At 43.5% G+C, this 19,450-nt stretch overlaps 1 protein-coding gene across 1 annotated transcript; it reads left to right on the top strand.

Moving 5' to 3' along the window:
* The first annotated feature begins 14,665 nt into the window (after positions 1-14,665).
* Positions 14,666-15,979, top strand: LOC102187130 (protein ARMCX6-like). The gene is made up of 2 exons (XM_018044109.1): positions 14,666-14,706; positions 14,800-15,979. Exons 1-2 carry the CDS (start codon positions 14,666-14,668, stop codon positions 15,368-15,370), a joined length of 612 nt encoding a protein of 203 aa, XP_017899598.1. The 3' UTR covers positions 15,371-15,979.
* The last annotated feature ends 3,471 nt before the right edge of the window (positions 15,980-19,450 follow it).

The raw sequence follows: 19,450 nt of genomic DNA on the forward strand, positions 1-19,450 counted from the left end.
GGACCTTTTTGTACAGTTCTTCCATGTATTCTTGCCACCTCTTCTTAATATCTTCTGCTTCTGTTAGGTCCATACCATTTCTGTCCTTTATTGAGCCCATCTTTGCATGAAATGTTCCCTTGGTATCTCTAATTTTCTTGCAGAAATCTCTAGTTTGTCCCATTCTGTTGTTTTCCTCTATTTCTTTGCATTGATCACTGAAGAATGCTTTCTTATCTCTTCTCACTATTCTTTGGAACTCTGCATTCAGATGCTTATATCTTTCCTTTTCTCCTTTGCTTTTCACTTCTCTTCTTTTCACAGCTATTTGTAAGGCCTCCCCAGACAGCCATTTTGCTTTTTTGCATTTCTTTTCCATGGGAATGGTCTTGATCCCTGTCTTCTGTACAATGTCACGAACCTCATTCCATAGTTCATCAGGCACTCTATCTATCAGATCTAGGCCCTTAAATCTATTTCTCACTGTAGTGTATAATCATAAGGGATTTGATTTAGGTCATACCTGAATGGTCTAGTGGTTTTCCCTACTTTCTTCAATTTAAGTATGAATTTGGCAATAAAGAGTTCATGATCTGAGCCACAGTCAGCTCCCGGTCTTGTTTTTGTTGACTGTATAGAGCTTCTCCATCTTTGGCTGCAAAGAATATAATCAATCTGATTTCGGTGTTGACCATCTGGTGATGTCCATGTGTAGAGTCTTTTCTTGTGTTGTTGGAAGAGGGTGTTTGCTATGACCAGTGCGTTTTCTTGGCAAAACTCTATTAGCCTTTGCCCTGCTTCATTCCGTATTCAAAGGGAAAATTTGCCTGTTACTTCAGGTGTTTCTTGACTTCCTACTTTTGCATTCCAGTCCCCTATAATGAAAAGGACATCTGTTTTGGGTGTTAGTTCTAAAAGGTCTTGTAGGTCTTCATAGAACCGTTCAATTTCAATTTCTTTGGCGTTACTGTTTGGGGCATAGACTTGGATTACTGTGATATTGAATGGTTTGCCTTGGAGATGAACAGAGATCCTTCTGTCGTTTTTGAGATTGCATGCAAGTACTGCATTTCGGACTCTCTTGACCATGCTGGGTACTCCATATCTTCTAAGGGATTCCTGCCCACAGTAGTAGATACAATGGTCATCTGAGTTAAATTCACCCATTCCAGTCCATTTTAGTTTGCTGATTCCTAGAATGTCGATGTTCACTCTTGCCATCTCCTGTTTGACCACTTCCAATTTGCCCTGATTCATGGACCTAACATTCCAGGTTCCTATGCAATATTGCCCTTAACAGCATCGGACCTTGCTTCCATCACCAGTCACATCCACAGCTGGGTATTGTTTTTGCTTTGGCTCCATCCCTTCATTCTTTCTGGAGTTATTTCTCCACTGATCTCCAGTAGCATATTGGGCACCTACCGACCTGGGGAGTTCCTCTTTCAATATCCTATCATTTTGCCTTTTCATACTGTTCATGGGGTTCTCAAGGCAAGAATTCTGAAGTGGTTTGCCATTCCCTTCTCCAGTGGACCACATTCTGTCAGACCTCTCCACCATGATTGACTATAGTTCCCTGTGCTATACGGTATGAGATTGGATTTTGATCTTTGTCTGATCTATTCTGTTTCCAGTTCATTCATCTAGGGTGTAATTCTTCCGGGGTTCTTACTGACAGCCTAGGGAATTTACCAGGTCTCCCACCTTTGAAAGTCTACAATCTCCAATTTTTATCTTCCCTACACTATGAAGCTGCCAAATAGCTCAATTTATCTTCCTAGACTCTTAATTGCCTTTTTCTACTTGGTTTCTTTTCTTCTAACTCTACATTTATTAAGAATTGATGAATGCCTCCAGGAGAAAATCAGCTCATACTGCTTGTTTCCTTTCTTTATAATTTCCTTTCTCTAGGATCTTAGCCCATCAAATATGGATGTGTATGTAGCCCTAAGTTTTAGATTTTGAATCCTTAACTCTGTATAACTGCTGAAAGTTCTACTCAGGTTTTTTGACTCTTAGTAGCTTACTTTTCAGCCTTTCCATCCATGTTGATTATTAATTGACAAATGCTTTAAGAGGAGAATTGGTGTCAAATATGTGTCACTTCTTTAAGTTTCCCTTCTCGCCATGATTTGACACTTCAAATTCTGGCTGCTTTCCTAGCTCTCCAGTGTCTTTAAACAATTTAATTTGTTTAAATATAATTACAATTTATTTTTCAGCTTTTCTTGTGCTTCAAAAGGACAGGATTGGCCTTCTATTAGTAGGCTGTCTTAGCCAGAAACAAACTATCCTTTATAACTTTGAATATAATATTTTCATTACCATCCCATGCAAAATATTTTCAAACTTTAATTGATTTTTTCTTTGACCCATGGGTTATTTATAAATGTATTTCCTAATTCTAAAAATATGCAGATTATTATTCATGTTTTTATTATTGATTTCTAGTTTATTGCATCATGGGTAGGGAACACACACTGTATAGTTTTAATCTTTTGAAATTTGTTAACACTTGCTTTATGTCCCAGTGTAAGATCAATTTTGACATAGACATACCTCAGGGATATTGAAGGTTCAGTTCCAGATCACCACAACAAAATGAATAGTACAATAAAGCAAGGTACATGAATATTTTCGTTTCCCAGTGCATATAAAGGTTAGAGTTACACTATACCATAGTCTATTAAGTGTGCAATGGAGTTATGTCTAAAACTCTAGACAACTCTTTCTAGAGTTGTATTTATTTAGTTTTTTTGCAATAGTAACATCAAAGATCACTGATCACAGATCACCATAACAAATATAATGATAATGAAAAAGTTAGAACTAGTGTGAAATTACTAAACTGTGACACAGAGACATGAAGTAAACAAATGCTGTTGGAAAAATGGTACCAATAAACGACACACGCTTGCCACAAACCTTCAATTTGTAAACAATGCAGCATCTGTGAATTGAAAAGGGAAGTACAATAAAATGAGGTGAGCCTTGTATATGTTCCATATGTTTTTTTGACTGACTCTTTTGTGATTGTTGAATGTGGTATTATACCAATTAGGGACTGAACTAAATGAGTCATGTTTTCTAATCATGTTCAAATCTTCAATATTTCTGCTATTTTTATCTACTTATTCTGTCAGTTACCAAAAAAAAGACATTTTATAATCTGCCACTATGATCGTGTACCTCTATTATTTCTTACAGTTCTGTCCATTTTTGTTTTATATACCATATCCTCTTTTTTTCAGAGATAAAAGACGATTTATTACTCACATCAACAGCAGTAACTGGAGCATCCGCATTTTAAACACATTTAGTTAATTAACTAATCTTAATTGAAAGATAATTACTTTACAATATTGTCATGGTTTTGTGCCATACATTGACATGAATCAGCCACAGGTGCACACGTGTCCCCCTGTCCTGAAGCCCATTTTTACATCAATTGCTGGATCCCAATTCGCAGCAGGTGATATGAAGAGAATCGAATGACGCTGGCACATGCAGAAATGTGTTACAAGAGAACTCAGGGCTTGAAGAATCTGAGTCTTTTAGCCTTACTATCAAATCTTCCCTTTGCTCATGAGGGAGATACTATATCTTCCAAGGCTGTTTGCTATACAACCATGAAAAGACAGTTCAGAACAATGGACGGTAAGTGTCTTGCTCAGAATATGTGCAGGCACATGATGAAGCTATAGAGGATTCCTTCCCAACAGAGTGCACCAGCCTCTATCGGATGACCAATTAATGGTTTCTGACACTGACCCTGGAGAAAGTACTTGTAACATTTATGCCACATATGGTGTATTACATAATTAGTTTCCAAAAAGATATACAACTATAAGAACTGTAAGAAAATTCAGTGGAAATATGCAAAATAAGTATATATGAAAGCATAAAATAGACCACATCTTCTAATCCTAAATTTTATCTTGCTCAAGATTTGAATGGCTTCTTAAATCTGTAGCTTGACATTTTGGAAAGTTTCAGAAAATTGTCAACCATTATTTCTTCAGATATTACTTTTGCCTCATTCATTCTTTTCTCTCTTCCTGAATTTCAAGTACTTGTATGTTGCATCTTCTTTCTGTCCTCTCTCTCTCTTAACCACTCTTAATTTTTTCACTCTTTTGTGACTCTGGCATTTTTTTTTTTTGGGATGGTTTCTTCCAACCTACCTTCCTGCTCAATAATTTTCTCTTCATCTGTATGTACTCTGCTGTTAAATCTTTCCATTCAGTTGATTGAGATTATGTTTTAGGTCTAGAATTTCTGCTTTATAGTTTTTAACAGTTTTCATTTATCTGCAGAAATTCTCTGTATTGTCTCTTATCTTCTTAAGCATAGTAAGCATATTTATTTTAAATTAATGTCTGAGAACTCTAATATCTGAAGCCCCAATGGGTCTTCTTCTATTGTCTGTCATTTCTGGTGACTTTTGTTAATTTTGTCTTGTCTTCCTGCGTGCTTGGTGGTTTTCTGTTGTGTGCTAGATATAGTACTTTATGAAACTTCAGAAATAATCGAGATTGATATTATTTCTAGAGAATTTATATTTGTCTTTGCCAGGTATCTAGAGATATTAGCACTTTGGAATTATCCTAATCCAACTTCCAGTGGTTGAGACTACTCAAAGTTAAACTGAAGTCCTTGTAAAAGCCTGTGTACATCTCCTTCACTCTGACTCTGAGGTGCAGCTCTTTCAGCATCACAATCCAAAGATTTGAGGGTTTACCAGGTGTACCTCTTGGTAAGATTTTGATTCTAATATCTGTCTCTCTAGTCCCCCAAGACTATCCAAAACTCTACATAGCCTCTCAATAGTTCCCTCAATAACTGAATATGAGCCATTGAAGAAAGTGGCCCTAACATTAAACTCAACTTCTCCCACTCATATTCTGAACCGGGTATTCTTCATCATCTCTAGTGCCTTCAGGGAAGTAAAAAACGATATTGTGCTCAACTTCTCCAGATCAGCAGAAGGACTGATTTCATTTATTCATCCACCATTTCCCTAACACTATTTTTTAGAAGCATACCATATATTCAGAAAAGTGCACAAATCCTAAGTGTTCAGCTCAATTGATTTTCACAAAGTGAGCAAGGAACAAAACATAAACAGCACATTGGAAGCTTCCCTCATGTCCCTATTTAGTCAATAATGCATCCCAAGGGTAACCACTATTCTGACTTCTAAATCCATGGATTAGTATTCTGTGTGTGTAATTAATTTATTTTTTATTGAAGAAAAAATGCTTTACAGAACTTTGCTATTTTCTGTTAAACCTCAACATGAATCAACCATCAGTTCAGTTCAGTTTAGTCACTCAGTCGTGTCCGACTCTTTGTGACCCCATGAATCGCAGCACGCCAGGCCTCCCTGTCCATCACCAACTCCTGGAGTTCACTCAGTCTCATGTCCATTGAGTCAGTGATGCCATCCAGCCATCTCATCCTCTGTCATCCCCTTCTCCTCCTGCCCCCAATCCCTCCCAACATCAGAGTCTTTTCCAATGAGTCAACTCTTCACATGAGGTGGCCAAAGTACTGGAGTTTCAGCTTTAGCATCATTCCTAGAAATCCCAGGGTTGTTCTCCTTCAGAATGGACTGGTTGGATCTCCTTGCAGTCCAAGGGACTCTCAACAGTCTTCTCCAACACCACAGTTCAAACGCATCGATTCTTCGGCGCTCAGCCTTCTTCACAGTCCAACTCTCACATCCATACATGACCATAGGAAAAACCATAGCCTTGACTAGACGGACCTTAGTCGGCAAAGTAATGTCTCTGCTTTTGAATATGCTATCTAGGTTGGTCATAACTTTTCTTCCAAGGAGTAAGCATCTTTTAATTTCATGGCTGCAATCACCATCTGCAGTGATTTTGGAATAAACCATAGGGATACATATATCCCCTCCCTTTTGGAAATCTCTCTTATCTCCCTCCCCATCCCACCCCTCTAGGTTGATACAGAGCCCCTGTTTCTGTTTGCTGAGCCATACAGCAAATTCCCATTGGCTATCTATTTTACATATGGTAATGAAAGGAATCAACAGGAAGCAACAGTTAGAACTGGACATAGAACAACAGACTGGTTCCAAATAGGAAAAGGAGTACATCAAGGCTATGTATTGTCACCCTGCTTATTTAACTTATATGCAGAGTACATCATGAGAAACGCTGGACTGGAAGAAACACAGGCTGGAATCAAGATTGCCGGGAGAAATATCAATAATCTCAGATATGCAGATGACACCACCTTTATGGCAGAAAGTGAAAAGGAGCTAAAAAGCTTCTTGATGAAAGTGAAAGAGGAGAGTGAAAAAGTTGGCTTAAAGCTCAACATTAAGAAAATGATCATGGCATCCAGTCCCATCACTTCATGGCAAATAGATGGGGAAACAATAGAAACAGTGTCAGACTTTATTTTGGGTGGCTCCAAAATCACTGCAGATGGTGACTGCAGCCATGAAATTAAAAGATGCTTACTCCTTGGAAGAAAAGTTATGACCAACCTAGACAGCATATTCAAAAGCAGAGACATTACTTTGCCGACTAAGGTCCATCTAGTCAAGGCTATGGTTTTTCCTGTGGTCATGTATGGATGTGAGAGTTGGACTGTGAAGAAGGCTGAGCACCGAAGAATTGATGCGTTTGAACTGTGGTGTTGGAGAAGACTGTTGAGAGTGCCTTGGACTGCAAGGAGATCCAACCAGTCCATTCTGAAGGAGATCAACCCTGGGATTTCTTTGGAAGAAATGATGCTAAAGCTGAAGCTCCAGTACTTTGGCCACCTCATGCGAAGAGTTGACTCATTGGAAAAGACTCTGATGCTGGGAGGGATTGGGGGCAGGAGGAGACGGGGACGACCGAGGATGAGATGTCTGGATGGCATTACGGACTCGATGGATGTGAGTCTGAGTGAACTCCGGGAGATGGTGATGGACAGGGAGGCCTGGTGTGCTGCAATTCATGGGGTCGCAGAGAGTCGGACATGACTGAGCGACTGACCTGAACTGATGAAAGTTTCTATGTTACTCTTTCCATACATCTCACCCTCTCCTCCCTTCTTCCCATGTCCATAAATATATTCTCTACATCTGATTCTCCATTGTTGCCCTGTAAATAAATTTTTCAGTAGCATTTTTCCAGATTCTGTATATATGTGTTAGAATACAGTATTTATCTTTCTCTTTATGACTCACTTCACTCTGTATAATAGGTTCTAGTTTCATCCACCTCATTAGAACTGACTCAAATGTGTGCCTTTTTATGGCTGAATAGTATTGCATTGTGTATACACAACCTCTTTATCCACTCATCTGTTGATTGACATCTAGGTTGCTTTCATGTTCTAGCTATTGTAAAGAGTGCTGCAATTAACAATGGGATACATGTGTCTCTCAATTTTGGTTTCCTCAGGGTATATGCCTAGGAGTGGGATTGCTGTGTCATATGGTGGTTTTATTCCTAGTTTTTAAAGGAATCTCCATACCATCTTCCATAGTGGCTGTGTCAATTTACATTCCCACCAATAGCGCAAAAACATTCCCTTTTCTCCACACCCTTGCCAGCATTTATTGTTTGTAGACATTTTGATGAGGGCCATTTTAATCGGTGTGAGGTGATATCTCATTGTAGTTTTGATTTGCATTTCTCTAATAATGAGTGATGTTGAGTATCTTTTCATGTGTTTGTTAGCCACCTGTATGTCCTCTTTGGAGAAATGTCTATTTAGGTATTTTTCTCATTTTTTTATTGTGTTGTTTGTTTTTCTGGTATTGAGTTGTATGAGCTGCTTGTATATTTTGGAAATTAATCCTTTGTCAATTGTTTCATTTGCTATTATTTTCTCCCATTCTTATGGTTGCCTTTTCACCTATCTTATACTTCCCTTTGCTGTGAAAAAGCTTTTAAGTTTAATCCTGTCACATTTGTTTACTTTTGTTTTTATTCCCATTACTCTAGGAGGTGGGTCATAGAGGATCTTGCTTTGATTTGTGTCATCGAGTGTTCTGCCTATGTTTTCCTCTAGTTTCTGATCTTACATTTAGGTCTTTAATCCATTTTGAGTTTATCTTTGTGTATGGTGTTAAAAAGTGTTCCAATTTCATTCTTTTACCTGTAGCTGTCCAATTTTCCCAGCACCATTTATTGAAGAGGCTGTCTTTGCCTCATTGTATATCCTTTCCTCCTTTGTCAAAAATAAGGTGCCCATAGGTGCATGGGTTTATTTATGGGCTTTCTATCTTGTCCCATTGGTCTATATTTCTGTTTTTGTGCCAGTACCATACTGTCTTGATGACTGTAGCTTTGTAGTATAACCTGAAGTCAGGAAGGTTGATTTCTCCAGCTCCATTCTTCTTTCTCAAGAGTGCTTTGGCTATTCAGGTTCTTTGTGTTTTCATATGAATTGTGATTTTTTTTTGTTCTAGTTCTGTGAAAAATGCCATTGGTAATTTGATAGGATTCACATTGAATCTGTAGATTGCATTTTGTAGTATAGTCATTTTCACAATATGGATTCTCTAGCAATTTTCTGATACTGTCTTTAGGGTTTTCTACATACAGTAGCATGTCATCTGCAAACAATGAGAGCTTTACTTCTTCTTTTCTGATCCGGATTCCTTTTTATTTCTTTTTCTTCTCTGATTGCTGTAGCTAGGACTTCCAGAACTATGTTGAATAATAGTGGTGAAAGTGGACACCCTTGTCTTGTTCCTGATCTTAGGGGGGATGCTTTCAGTTTTTCACCATTGAGAATAATGTTTGCTGTAGGCTTATCATATATGGCCTTTACTATGTTGAGGTAGGTTCCTTCTATGTCTATTTTTTGAAGAGTTTTAATCATAAATAGATGCTGCATTTTTTCAAAGCTTTTTCTGCATCTATTGAGATGATCATATGATTTTTATCTTTCAATTTGTTAATATGGCATATCACATTGATTGATTTCCATATATTGAAGAATCTTTGCATCCCTGGAATAAACCCAACTTGATCATGGTGTATGAGCTTTTTGACGTGTTGCTGAATTCATGTGTGTGTGTTTTAAACCTTCTGTAAACAAAGTCACACAGTATGTATTCATTTGTATCTCTTTTTAATTTTTGCTAACATTGTGAGATTAATCCATACTTTTGCATATTTAATACTCATTGCTATTTATGACTATAAACACCACTTACAGGTGGTGCTAGTGGTAAAGAATCCTCCTAATAATGCAGGAGACACAGGAAATGGGGGTTCAATCCCTGGATCAGGAAGATATCCTGGAGGAAGAAATGGCAACCCATTCCAGTATTCTTGCCAGGAGAATCCTATGGACAGAGGAGCATCTCAGGTTATAGTCTGAGGGGTTGCAAAGAGTTGAACACAACTGAAGTGACTTACCATGCAACACACATGTATTTACTATATTTCATTTATCTTTCTTACTGTTAATGGATATTTGGGGTGTTTCCAGTTTGGGGCTAATATGAACAGTGCTGCTATGAACATTCTTATCCTTATCTTTGGTTGAATATATGTATGCATTTGTTTTCTGCATAAGGTCATCAGTCGTGCATAATTTTAGTCTGAAGACAAAATTAAGATCTAGATCCTGGAGTGTGTGAACTCAGCAAAGTAAATGCTGCCTTGTAGAGACCTGTCTGAGAAACTGGGTGATAATTACCAAGAGACAAATTTGTTCATCTAGATGTCCCATTGACCTTAGCAGTTGGCACAATACCTGGAATGTATTATGCCTTAACTATATATCTGAAATAACCAGTGGTGACATTTTGGCAAAAATCACTTTAGAAAACTCCTTATGCATATAAAAACGTGTATATCTTTTTTAAGAGACAGTATTTCCAAGAAAATAAGCAAAGGATATAAAAAATATCTAAATTGTCTCTCTCTCTATGCCTTATTTCAAGAAATTTGCATTTTTATGGGTCCAAGAAAGATGGCAGATATCAGTGCCTGAGTGGAGGGGAAGTGAAGTGATGGGCTGTCGCCTTATATTCTGAGAGAAGATAAAGAAGTATAAACTGAAGTAGTTGCTCCAGGAGAAGACAGGTTCCTTTCTTGGAAATTATCAGTTCAGTTCAGTCGCTCAGTCGCTCAGCTGTGTCTGACTCTTTCTGACCCCATGGACCCCATGGACTGTGCATCACCAGCTCCCGGAGTTTACTCAAACTCATGTCCATTGACTTGTTGATGCCATCTAACCATCTCATCCTCTGTCAGCCCCTTCTCTTCCTGCATTCAATCTTTCCCAGTATCAGGGTCTTTTGCAATGAGTCCGTTCTTCACATCAGGTGGCCAAAGTATTGGAGTTTTAATATCAGTCCTTCAGTGAATATTCAGGACTGATTTCCTTTAGGATGGACTGGTTGGATCTCCTTGCAGTCCCAGGAACTCTCAAAAGTCTCCAACACCACAGTTCAAAAGCATCAATTCTTTGGCGCTCAGCTTTCTTTATACTCCAGCTCTCACATCCATACATGATAACTGGAAAAACAATAGCCTTGACTAGACGGACCTTTGTGGACAAAGTAATGCCTCTACTTTTTAATATGCTGTCTAGGTTGGTCATAACTTTTCTTCCAAGGAGTAAGCGTCTTTTAATTTCATGGCTGCAGTCACCATCTGCAGGGATTTTGGAGCCCAGAAAAATAAAGCTTGACACTGTTTCCACTGTTTCCCCATCTATTTCCCATGAAGTGATGGGACCAGATACCGTGATCTTCGTTTTCTGAATGTTGAGCTTTAAGCCAACTTTTTCACTCTCTTCTTTCACTTTCATCAAGAGGCTCATTAGTTCTTCTTCGCTTTCTGCCATAAGGGTGGTGTCATCTGCATATCTGAGGTAATTGACATTTCTCCTGGCAATCTTGATTCCAGCTAGTGCTTCATCCAGCCCAGGGTTTCTCATGATGTACTCTGCATATAAGTGAAATAAGCAGGGTGACAATATACAGCCTTGACGTACTCCTTTCCCGATTTGGAACCAGTCTGTTGTTCCATGTCCAGTTCTAACTGTTGCTTCCTGACCTGCATACAGATTTCTCAAGATTCAGGTCAGACGGTCTGGTATTCCCATCTCTTTCAGAATTTTCCACAGTTTGTGGTGATCCACACAGTCAAAGGCTTTGGCAGAGTCAATCAAGCAGAAATAGATGTTTTTCTGGAACTCTCTTGCTTTTCCATGATCCAGCGGATGTTGGCAATTTGATCTCTGGTTCCTCTTATCATAGCAAACATCCTTTTCCAACAACAGAGGAGAAGACTCTACACATGGACATCACCAGATGGTCAACATCAAAATCAGATTGATTATGTTCCTTGCAGCCAAAGATGGAGAAGCTCTATACAGTCAGCAAAAACAAGACCGGGAGCTGACTGTGACTCAGACGATGAACTCTTTATTGCCAAATTCAGACTTAAACTGAAGAAAGTAGGGAAAACCACTAGACCATTCAGGTATGACTTAAATCAAATCCCTTATTATACAGTGGCAGTGGGAAATAGATTTAAGGGTCTAGATCTGATAGACAGAGTGCCTGATGAACTATGGATGAGGTTCATGACATTATACAGGAGACAGGGGTCAAGACCATCCCCAAGAAAAAGAAATGCAAAAAAGTAAAATGGGTCTCTGAGGAGGCCTTACAAATAGCTGTGAAAAGAAGAGAAGCAAAAAACAAAGGAGAAAAGGAAAGATATACCCATCTGAGTGCAGAGTTCCAAAGAATACCAAGGAGAGATAAGAAAGCCTTCCTCAGTGATCAGTGCAAAGAAATAGAGGAAAATAATAGAATGGGAAAGACTAGAGATCTCTTCAAGAAAATTAGAGATACTAAGGGAACATTTCATGCAAAGATGAACTTGATAAAGGACAGAAATTATATGGTCCTAAGAGAAGCAGAAGATATTAAGAAGAGGTGGCAAGAATACATGGAAGAACTGTACAAAAAAGATCTTCATGACCCAGATGATCACGATGGTGTGATCACTCACCTAGAGCCAGACATCTTGGAATGTGAAGTCAAGCGGGCCTTAGGAAGCATCACTACAAACAAAGCTAGTGGAGGTGATGGAATTCCAGTTGAGCTATTTCATACCTAAAAGACGGTGCTGTGAAAGTGCTGCACTCAATATGCCAGCAAATTTGGAAAATTCAGCAGTGGCCACAGGACTGGAAAAGGTCAGCTTCCATTCCAATCCCAAAGAAAGGCAATGCCAAAGAATGCTCAAACTACTGCACAATTGCACTCATCTCACACGCTAGTAAAGTGATGCTCAAAATTCTCCAAGCCAGGCTTCAACAATACGTGAATCGTGAACTTCCAGATGTTCAAGCTGGTTTTAGAAAAGGCAGAGGAACCAGAGATCAAATTGCCAACATCCGCTGGACCATGGAAAAAGCAAGAGAGTTCCAGAAAAACATCTATTTCTGCTTTATTGACTATGCCAAAGCCTTTGACTGTGTGGATCACCACAAACTGTGGAAAATTCTGAGAGATGGGAGTACCAGACCATCTGACCTGAATCTTGAGAAATCTGTATGCAGGTCAGGAAGCAACAGTTAGAACTGGACATGCAACAACAGACTGGTTCCAAATCGGGAAAGGAGTACGTCAAGGCTGTATATTGTCACCCTGCTTATTTCACTTATATGCAGAGTACATCATGAGAAACCCTGGGCTGGATGAAGCACTAGCTGGAATCAAGATTGCCAGGAGAAATGTCAATAACCTCAGATATGCAGATGACACCACCCTTATGGCAGAAAGCGAAGAAGAACTAATGAGCCTCTTGATGAAAGTGAAAGAAGAGAGTGAAAAAGTTGGCTTAAAGCTCAACATTCAGAAAACGAAGATCACGGTATCTGGTCCCATCACTTCATGGGAAATAGATGGGGAAACAGTGGAAACAGTGTCAAGCTTTATTTTTCTGGGCTCCAAAATCCCTGCAGATGGTGACTGCAGCCATGAAATTAAAAGACGCTTACTCCTTGGAAGAAAAGTTATGACCAACCTAGACAGCATATTAAAAAGTAGAGGCATTACTTTGTCCACAAAGGTCCGTCTAGTCAAGGCTATTGTTTTTCCAGTTATCATGTATGGATGTGAGAGCTGGAGTATAAAGAAAGCTGAGCGCCAAAGAATTGATGCTTTTGAACTGTGGTGTTGGAGAAGACTTTTGAGAGTTCCTGGGACTGCAAGGAGATCCAACCAGTCCATCCTAAAGGAAATCAGTCCTGAATATTCACTGAAGGACTGATATTAAAACTCCAATACTTTGGCCACCTGATATGAAGAACAGACTCATTGGAAAAGACCCTGATACTGGCAGGAAGAGAAGGAGACGACAGAGGATGAGATGGTTGGATGGCATCAGCGACTCATGGACATGAGTTTGAGTAAACTCCAGGAGCTGGTAATGGACAGGGAGGCCTGGTGTGCTGCAGTCCATCAGGTCGCAAAGAGTTGGACACGACTGATCGACTGAACTGAACTGATCAGTTTCTTCAAGGAAATGTGAGGCCTGAACCAGTCAGAAGATGGCGGTAGAGGAAAGCCTGAAACCAGAACCTTCTCTTTCACTACTGCTGCTGCTGCTGCTGCTAAGTGGCTTCAGTCGTGTCTGACTCTGTGCGACCCCATAGATGGCAGCCCACCAGGCTCCCCATCCCTGGGATTCTCCAGGCAAGAACCCCTTTCAAAAAATCATTACTTAACCCCAATCCTTTTTGGCTCTGGGGAAGCAGAGTCTATGGAGCAGAAATGATGGGTAGAACAGAATAGTAGCCATTTGAAAGAAGAAAACGAAGTCAAGAGTGACTGGGGCCAGCAGGGAGTTGAAAATGCGGGCCTTTGTGGGGAAGCCATGAGGTGATGAAAGGGTCTGGAGGATAGAGGGTGTGCCTAAGCATGTCAAATGGAAGAAATTTCAAAGCCAGATTTCTCACTCTGGAGAGAGGGCAGTCATATGCCTGTATATCTACCCATCTCCATTCTCTCTGTGTGTTTACATGAAGACATAAATCTAGGCAAAGGAAGAAGGAAATAGCTCCAGACTTTGTGATCTCTTCGAGATAAGGAAAGGGAGGAGGAGGGAGTCAGAATGCAGGGTCAAGAGTTAACTCAGCAACCTCTCCCAGTCTTTGTTTTCTTCTCCTCTTAACTTGGGTGCTAGAAAAGTTAAATGCTGTACCTCTGAGGAAACAGTGGGATCCAGCTTAAGGGAGATAAATGCCAGAGGAGAAACATTTGAAAATTAATAGGAATTTGATGCCGGAAAATCAACTGAGCTGAGTGTTGACATTTATATTTACAAAGACTCAGCAAAGCTCTATGTATTTGCATTTTCCCCAGTAATCTGTCAAATGGCAGATAGTGCAGTTTGTGTCCAGGGAAAGAACATCCAACAGTCTCTTCCCTAGAACACTACAATAAGATGGCTTTTTAAAAGAGTGAGGCCCTCCTGTGACTTGTCACAGATATAAATGTGATCCAGTTCGTGATTTAGCAAAAGCAGTTCTAGAGGACAGAACTAGAAGTTGCTACAGTTCACCCACTAATCAGAAAAGGATGTAAGCACAGTGAGAAACAAGCAGAATTGTAGGGAACTGCGTATGGATAAGGGTGGATAAGGGGTCTAGTCTTCATTCAAAGATTCAGGAAATGCCAAATCCTGGGGATGAGGCTGACATGGGACATGGGCAGTAAAAACCTAGGACCGGTCAAAGAGGAAAGGGCCTGAATGAAGAAAAATCACATTTTCCCTAGTGAAAAGGAGAACATTTTTATTTAAAAAGTGATGCTAAAGATATTAAAAATTTCTGTTGTGCTGTTGGCCTCTCCAAGGGCCCTTTCATTCAGGGAAAAGTATTGTTAGCTGAGCCCAAGGATGCCAGATTTTCATTTAGCCATGATATCAACAGTCATTTGGCCAGCCTCTCCATTGCTGGAAACACAATCCCGACTCCCGACCCTGCTGTTGAGGACGGAAAGGCTTTGTGTGGCCCGGATAACTTGAATGCAGGTGTGGAAAATCAGGGCCAGATGAAGATGTGCATCAGCCAAGTGTGTCGGGAGACCGTGTCTCTTTGCTGCAACTCATTTCTGCAGCAGGCTGGATTAAATTTGTTAATAAGCATGACAGTTATTAATAACATGCTTGCCAAGTCCGTTTCAGGCTTGATGCTTCCTTTGATACCAGAGGGAAGTGAATGTGCTGAGGGGCAGGTTGTGAAACCCCTGACGGGTTTGTCTGAAAAGCCAGCCTTGTCGGGGGAGTTGCTGAGAGCCCAAGTGCTATGCCCCTTCCTGCCCCTCTTTGTCAGGAACACAAACAGACAGCTTCTCTCAGAAACCCTGGCCTCTTAAGTGGCCCCTCCAGCAGGGTGGGACTGATCCACCCCAAAACAAAGCCCAGTCAATGGGGGAACACACACTTGCGTTCTCAAAGACTCTGCAGCGGGTGCTATTGAAGACCCAGCGTTAGCTGGCTCAGCACATCTCTGGGTGAAAGTTGCATTTGCTGAATCCGGGACCACACTCTTACTGGTCAGGCAGGGGTTCCCACAGAGCTTTGAGTAACCTCTTGGGTTTTCAGTCTGCAGGCGATGTGCATTGTAAATTGCTCCCTTGCAGCCTTCTCCCTGTGGTAAAGGGTCCTTTCAGCGGCCAGCTGTGGTTCAGGAACAACATGTTCTAGCCTCAGTGGGGATGCCTGGCCTGTGGTGGTCTCTGTGTCTAAGCTGGGCCATGCTGGGGAGACCAGACCCATAGGGGGCTTGTGCCAAAAGCGTATCAGTTGCTGCTTAGATGGGATCCTTTCCATTTACTCTCTTTTCTTCGGGAGCCTATAAATGATACCTATTGAGCAAAAAAATACACCCCTCTTCTATGCGCTGTACTGACTTAACCTTGTCCACCAAGTCTGCATTTTTATGTACATTCAATAAAGCTGTGTGCTTTGACTGGCAAAATGGAGACCCGGTACTTGTTTCTGAATCTCTAGTCTGCATGAGGGGAAAGACCAAAATACATGATCCATGCTGACTGACTGGGGGCATTTGCTCCTGGCAGAAGCCCACTCAGCAGTGCCCACAGGAGACTGGAGAAGGGATGAGCTGCAGGGCTCAGGGGGAGCCTCCAGAAGGGGCTGGGGGAGGGGCTGGGGCAGGGAAGGGGGTGGGGGTGGGATGAAGAAGGACTCTTGGGAGGACTAGAAGAGGCAACACCTCGAAGCAGGCAGCACAGTGCCTGATGCAGAGAAATCCTTCCCTCGATGAAGGTGTCTTTCCTCGCCTGCTGGCCTAGAGAGGAAGCTCAGTACCCTCGGGCTGGCCTGTGCATCCCTGCCGTCCCACTGGGCAACCCATCCCTGACATCTGATGCACAATTATAGCAGTTACAGTTGCTACTTGCTGAGGGCCTGCTTGGTGGTGTTGTCTCTCCTGAGAAGCAGCTGTGCGACCTACTTGCAGGCCTCCTCCCTTCCTTGGGAGGCCAAGCCCAAATTCCCGGACTAGCGAGAAGGCTTGGCCCTCGCTTCCTCTGGGAAACCTCTTTTCTGCCCTCTCCCGGGTACTTCTGTGGGATCCAGGAAGGAGACAATGGAGACGTCCACGGATCCCCGAGGGGCTGGGAGGGCAGATGCTGAGGGGCGTGGCATGGCCATGTCTGGTCCACCCAGAAGGACACATATTCATGCCGTCCATGCAAGCTCCCGGCACCCCTGGAAGGAAAGGAGGAATGTGGCTCTGCACACTGAAAGCTCCATGAATCTGTGCAACCCATCCACCGCCCCTGCCCACATTTCCAGACCCCTCCCAGCAAGCCTCAGCCCTGGGTCAGCAAAGCCAGATTCCCGGGGTGTTTTGATGTGTCATGAAGTGGTCCTCCTCCTCAAAGGCCAGGCTCACGTAGGGGACAAGAAGCTTCCTTTGAGCGGTGCTGCTTGTGAGCCCGGTGCCCTCTCCTGGGCCCCCTGGGGTGTGGCTCAGGGACACTGCACCCCGGTCACCAGTGGTGTCCCAGTCTACTGCTTCTGACTGCCCTCCTCCGTGCAGAGCACAGTGTTATCTCAATGTTTCCCTCCCTTCTCCGGGAGACTGGGGCGGGGTGTGGGGGGGTGCAGGTGGGGTGCCACTCTCCTGCTTGTACTCATCCGCCCCCACAGTTTGGGCTGCCTAGTGACCTTGGGGGCCTGCCAGAACTCTGCCCCTTCCCAAGCCCTGGCGCCTTGTTGGGCAGCATGTGACTGGTTGCTGTGACACCACAACCCCAGCAAGGCTCACCAGGCTGGGGCTTCGTTCGCCGGCTCTGGGGCCCTGTTTCCTAAGAGCTACTTACCTGACCCTCCCTTTGTGCCTAGCCAGCCTCAGGTGGGCGGGGCAGTCTGTTTGCCAGGCAGGACTGCCCTCAGGCAGGCCCTCATCCCCTTGTCCAGTGGAGCGTGCTGGCCAGGGGCATCTTCAGCAACACCTTATTGCTCAGCCTCAGCCATCTCTGCCCTAACCACAGCATTTCTGCTTGCTCCTGGCTTGGGGTCCCAAATGGCCACGTGCTTCCTTCCTCCTCTGCACTCTGCCGAGTCCCCACTTGAGTCCCGCCACAGGCAGCGCTCCACCATCTCCGAGGCAGGCACTAGGCCCTCTCAGGCCACAACTGACTCCAGTCTCAGGCAGGGGCTGGGAGGCCTCTGCCCACCTCCTGAGCACCTCTGTTACAGGACAGCCTGCCAGCCCTGAAGAGTCTCCACAGTGGGGTCTTGGCCCAAGACACGACCCCTCTCCATGAGCTGGCACTGCCCTCCCTGAAACACTCCCTGTGTGGGGAAGCTCCGGGCCCTGGCTGGCCTCAGTTGGCCTTGGCTGGCTGCTGTGCCAGGGTGAGAGCCCGGTTCCCCGTGGGTTCTGCCTCAGATGTGGAGGGACCTGGAGCGAGAGGCATGCCTGCAGTCAGGGCCTGAGGAACACAGTCAGAGGCTTTCACCGCTGGAAAGACTAAGGTGCCTGCCACCCCTGCCATGCTTCATTCAAAAATGAGACAGCAGGGGACCACCCAGCACACACTTAGACCCACCTGTCTGCTACAATCCACCAAGTTCCTTGCCGGGTTTCCCTGTGGCAGACATTAGCCAGGGTTCTCAAGGCTTGAGCTTGTCTCGCTCTGTGGGGGGTGCCTGCCTTGATGGGACTGCCCCAGCCAAAGCTGTGTCTTGGGTAAGTCTGGAAGTGGCTCCACATACTGTCTTCCGGCCGGCTCCAGAAAGAGCCCTGCTTTCCCTTCCTCATTATCTTGTCTACGTTTGTGCCTGTAGATACGAACTTTTACAGCAACTTCCAGTACCCTCCCAGCCTGCTTCCTGTCCTGGGAACTTTGTTATATGACCCCCCCACCCCGCCCCTCCCTGACATAAGCCCAGGTCGGGTGGCTTGCAGGCATCCAGCTTCCTGCCTGCTACACCCCCTGCATTTCCCAGACTGTATCCCCACGGGGCCCTTCGTGCCTCGCTTGGGGCAGTTCCAACCACAGTGCCCTCACTCTCAAGTGTCACCGGGGACAGGCACAGCCCTCAACAGTCAGTCCCTCTGCTGGGCCACCACAGCACTTTTGGCTGAGAGTCTGACTGCAGTGCGGAGCACTGGCCCCCACCTCTCTCCTGGGGCAGTACTTGGTCTAAGATGGGATGGCCCTGCAGCACAGCCCTGCCGGGCATCGGCCAGTCCCTTGTCCGATCCTCATGCCACGTGCATCATCTCACTCTGTCTCACACACACACACACCCTTCACTTTGCTCAGGACCTCCTCTTCCCCAGAAGGCTCATTCTCCCTTATTGCTTCTTGCTTTTGTGTGTGGCTTAGGATGGCCTGCCCCATTTCTCCTTTACAAAAGGAGCCTCCTCTGTGGTTTCTAATTCTTCTTACCTTTCCACTTCAAGGCTTGTCTCAAGAATATACCTGGAATTTCCTTTTGTGCAAGGTGGGAGTTGTCATCCAAACTGACTCCTTTTCCAAACAGATAACCTCTGATATATAGTTGGTGCCTCTGGGACCTCATGCCCCAGCCGAGCAGCCCCTCTGTGGCTTCCTGCTGTGGAATTCCTCTTGGGGCACACCCCTTTCTCCCAGGAACCCCTCACTGACTCAGGGACCCTCTGGGTTACTGGGTCATCCGTGGCATGTGAGGTGTGTGTGTTGTCACGGAGGGTGTGCTGGTGCTTGTGAGCAGGTGTCAGGTATCCTCTGATACCGTCTCAGGATGCATTCTGGCCCACAGGAGACTTAGGAAGCCCCTGCCCTGCCTGCTTTAGCGCCAAGCGAAATGGGACTGGTTTATGCCCTCACCACAGCTGCCTTAGTTTGCGAGAGAAAACATGTTGTAGCACACTGTTTTTTGTACTATTATAAATCTATTATATATTTCATTGCCAGAGTCCAGCTCCAGCAGCCAGG

This window comes from Capra hircus (genome assembly GCF_001704415.2).
Source record: "Capra hircus breed San Clemente chromosome X unlocalized genomic scaffold, ASM170441v1, whole genome shotgun sequence".
Lineage (NCBI taxonomy): Eukaryota > Metazoa > Chordata > Mammalia > Artiodactyla > Bovidae > Capra > Capra hircus.

What these genes read in the sequence shown, in the direction of transcription:
- LOC102187130 (XM_018044109.1), top strand. Translation starts at nt 14,666, where the DNA reads ATGCCAAATCCTGGGGATGAGGCTGACATGGGACATGGGCA. An exon ending in GCTGACATGGGACATGGGCA is followed by an intron (nt 14,707 to 14,799) that starts GTAAAAACCTAG and finishes TTATTTAAAAAG; the next exon opens with TGATGCTAAAGATATTAAAA.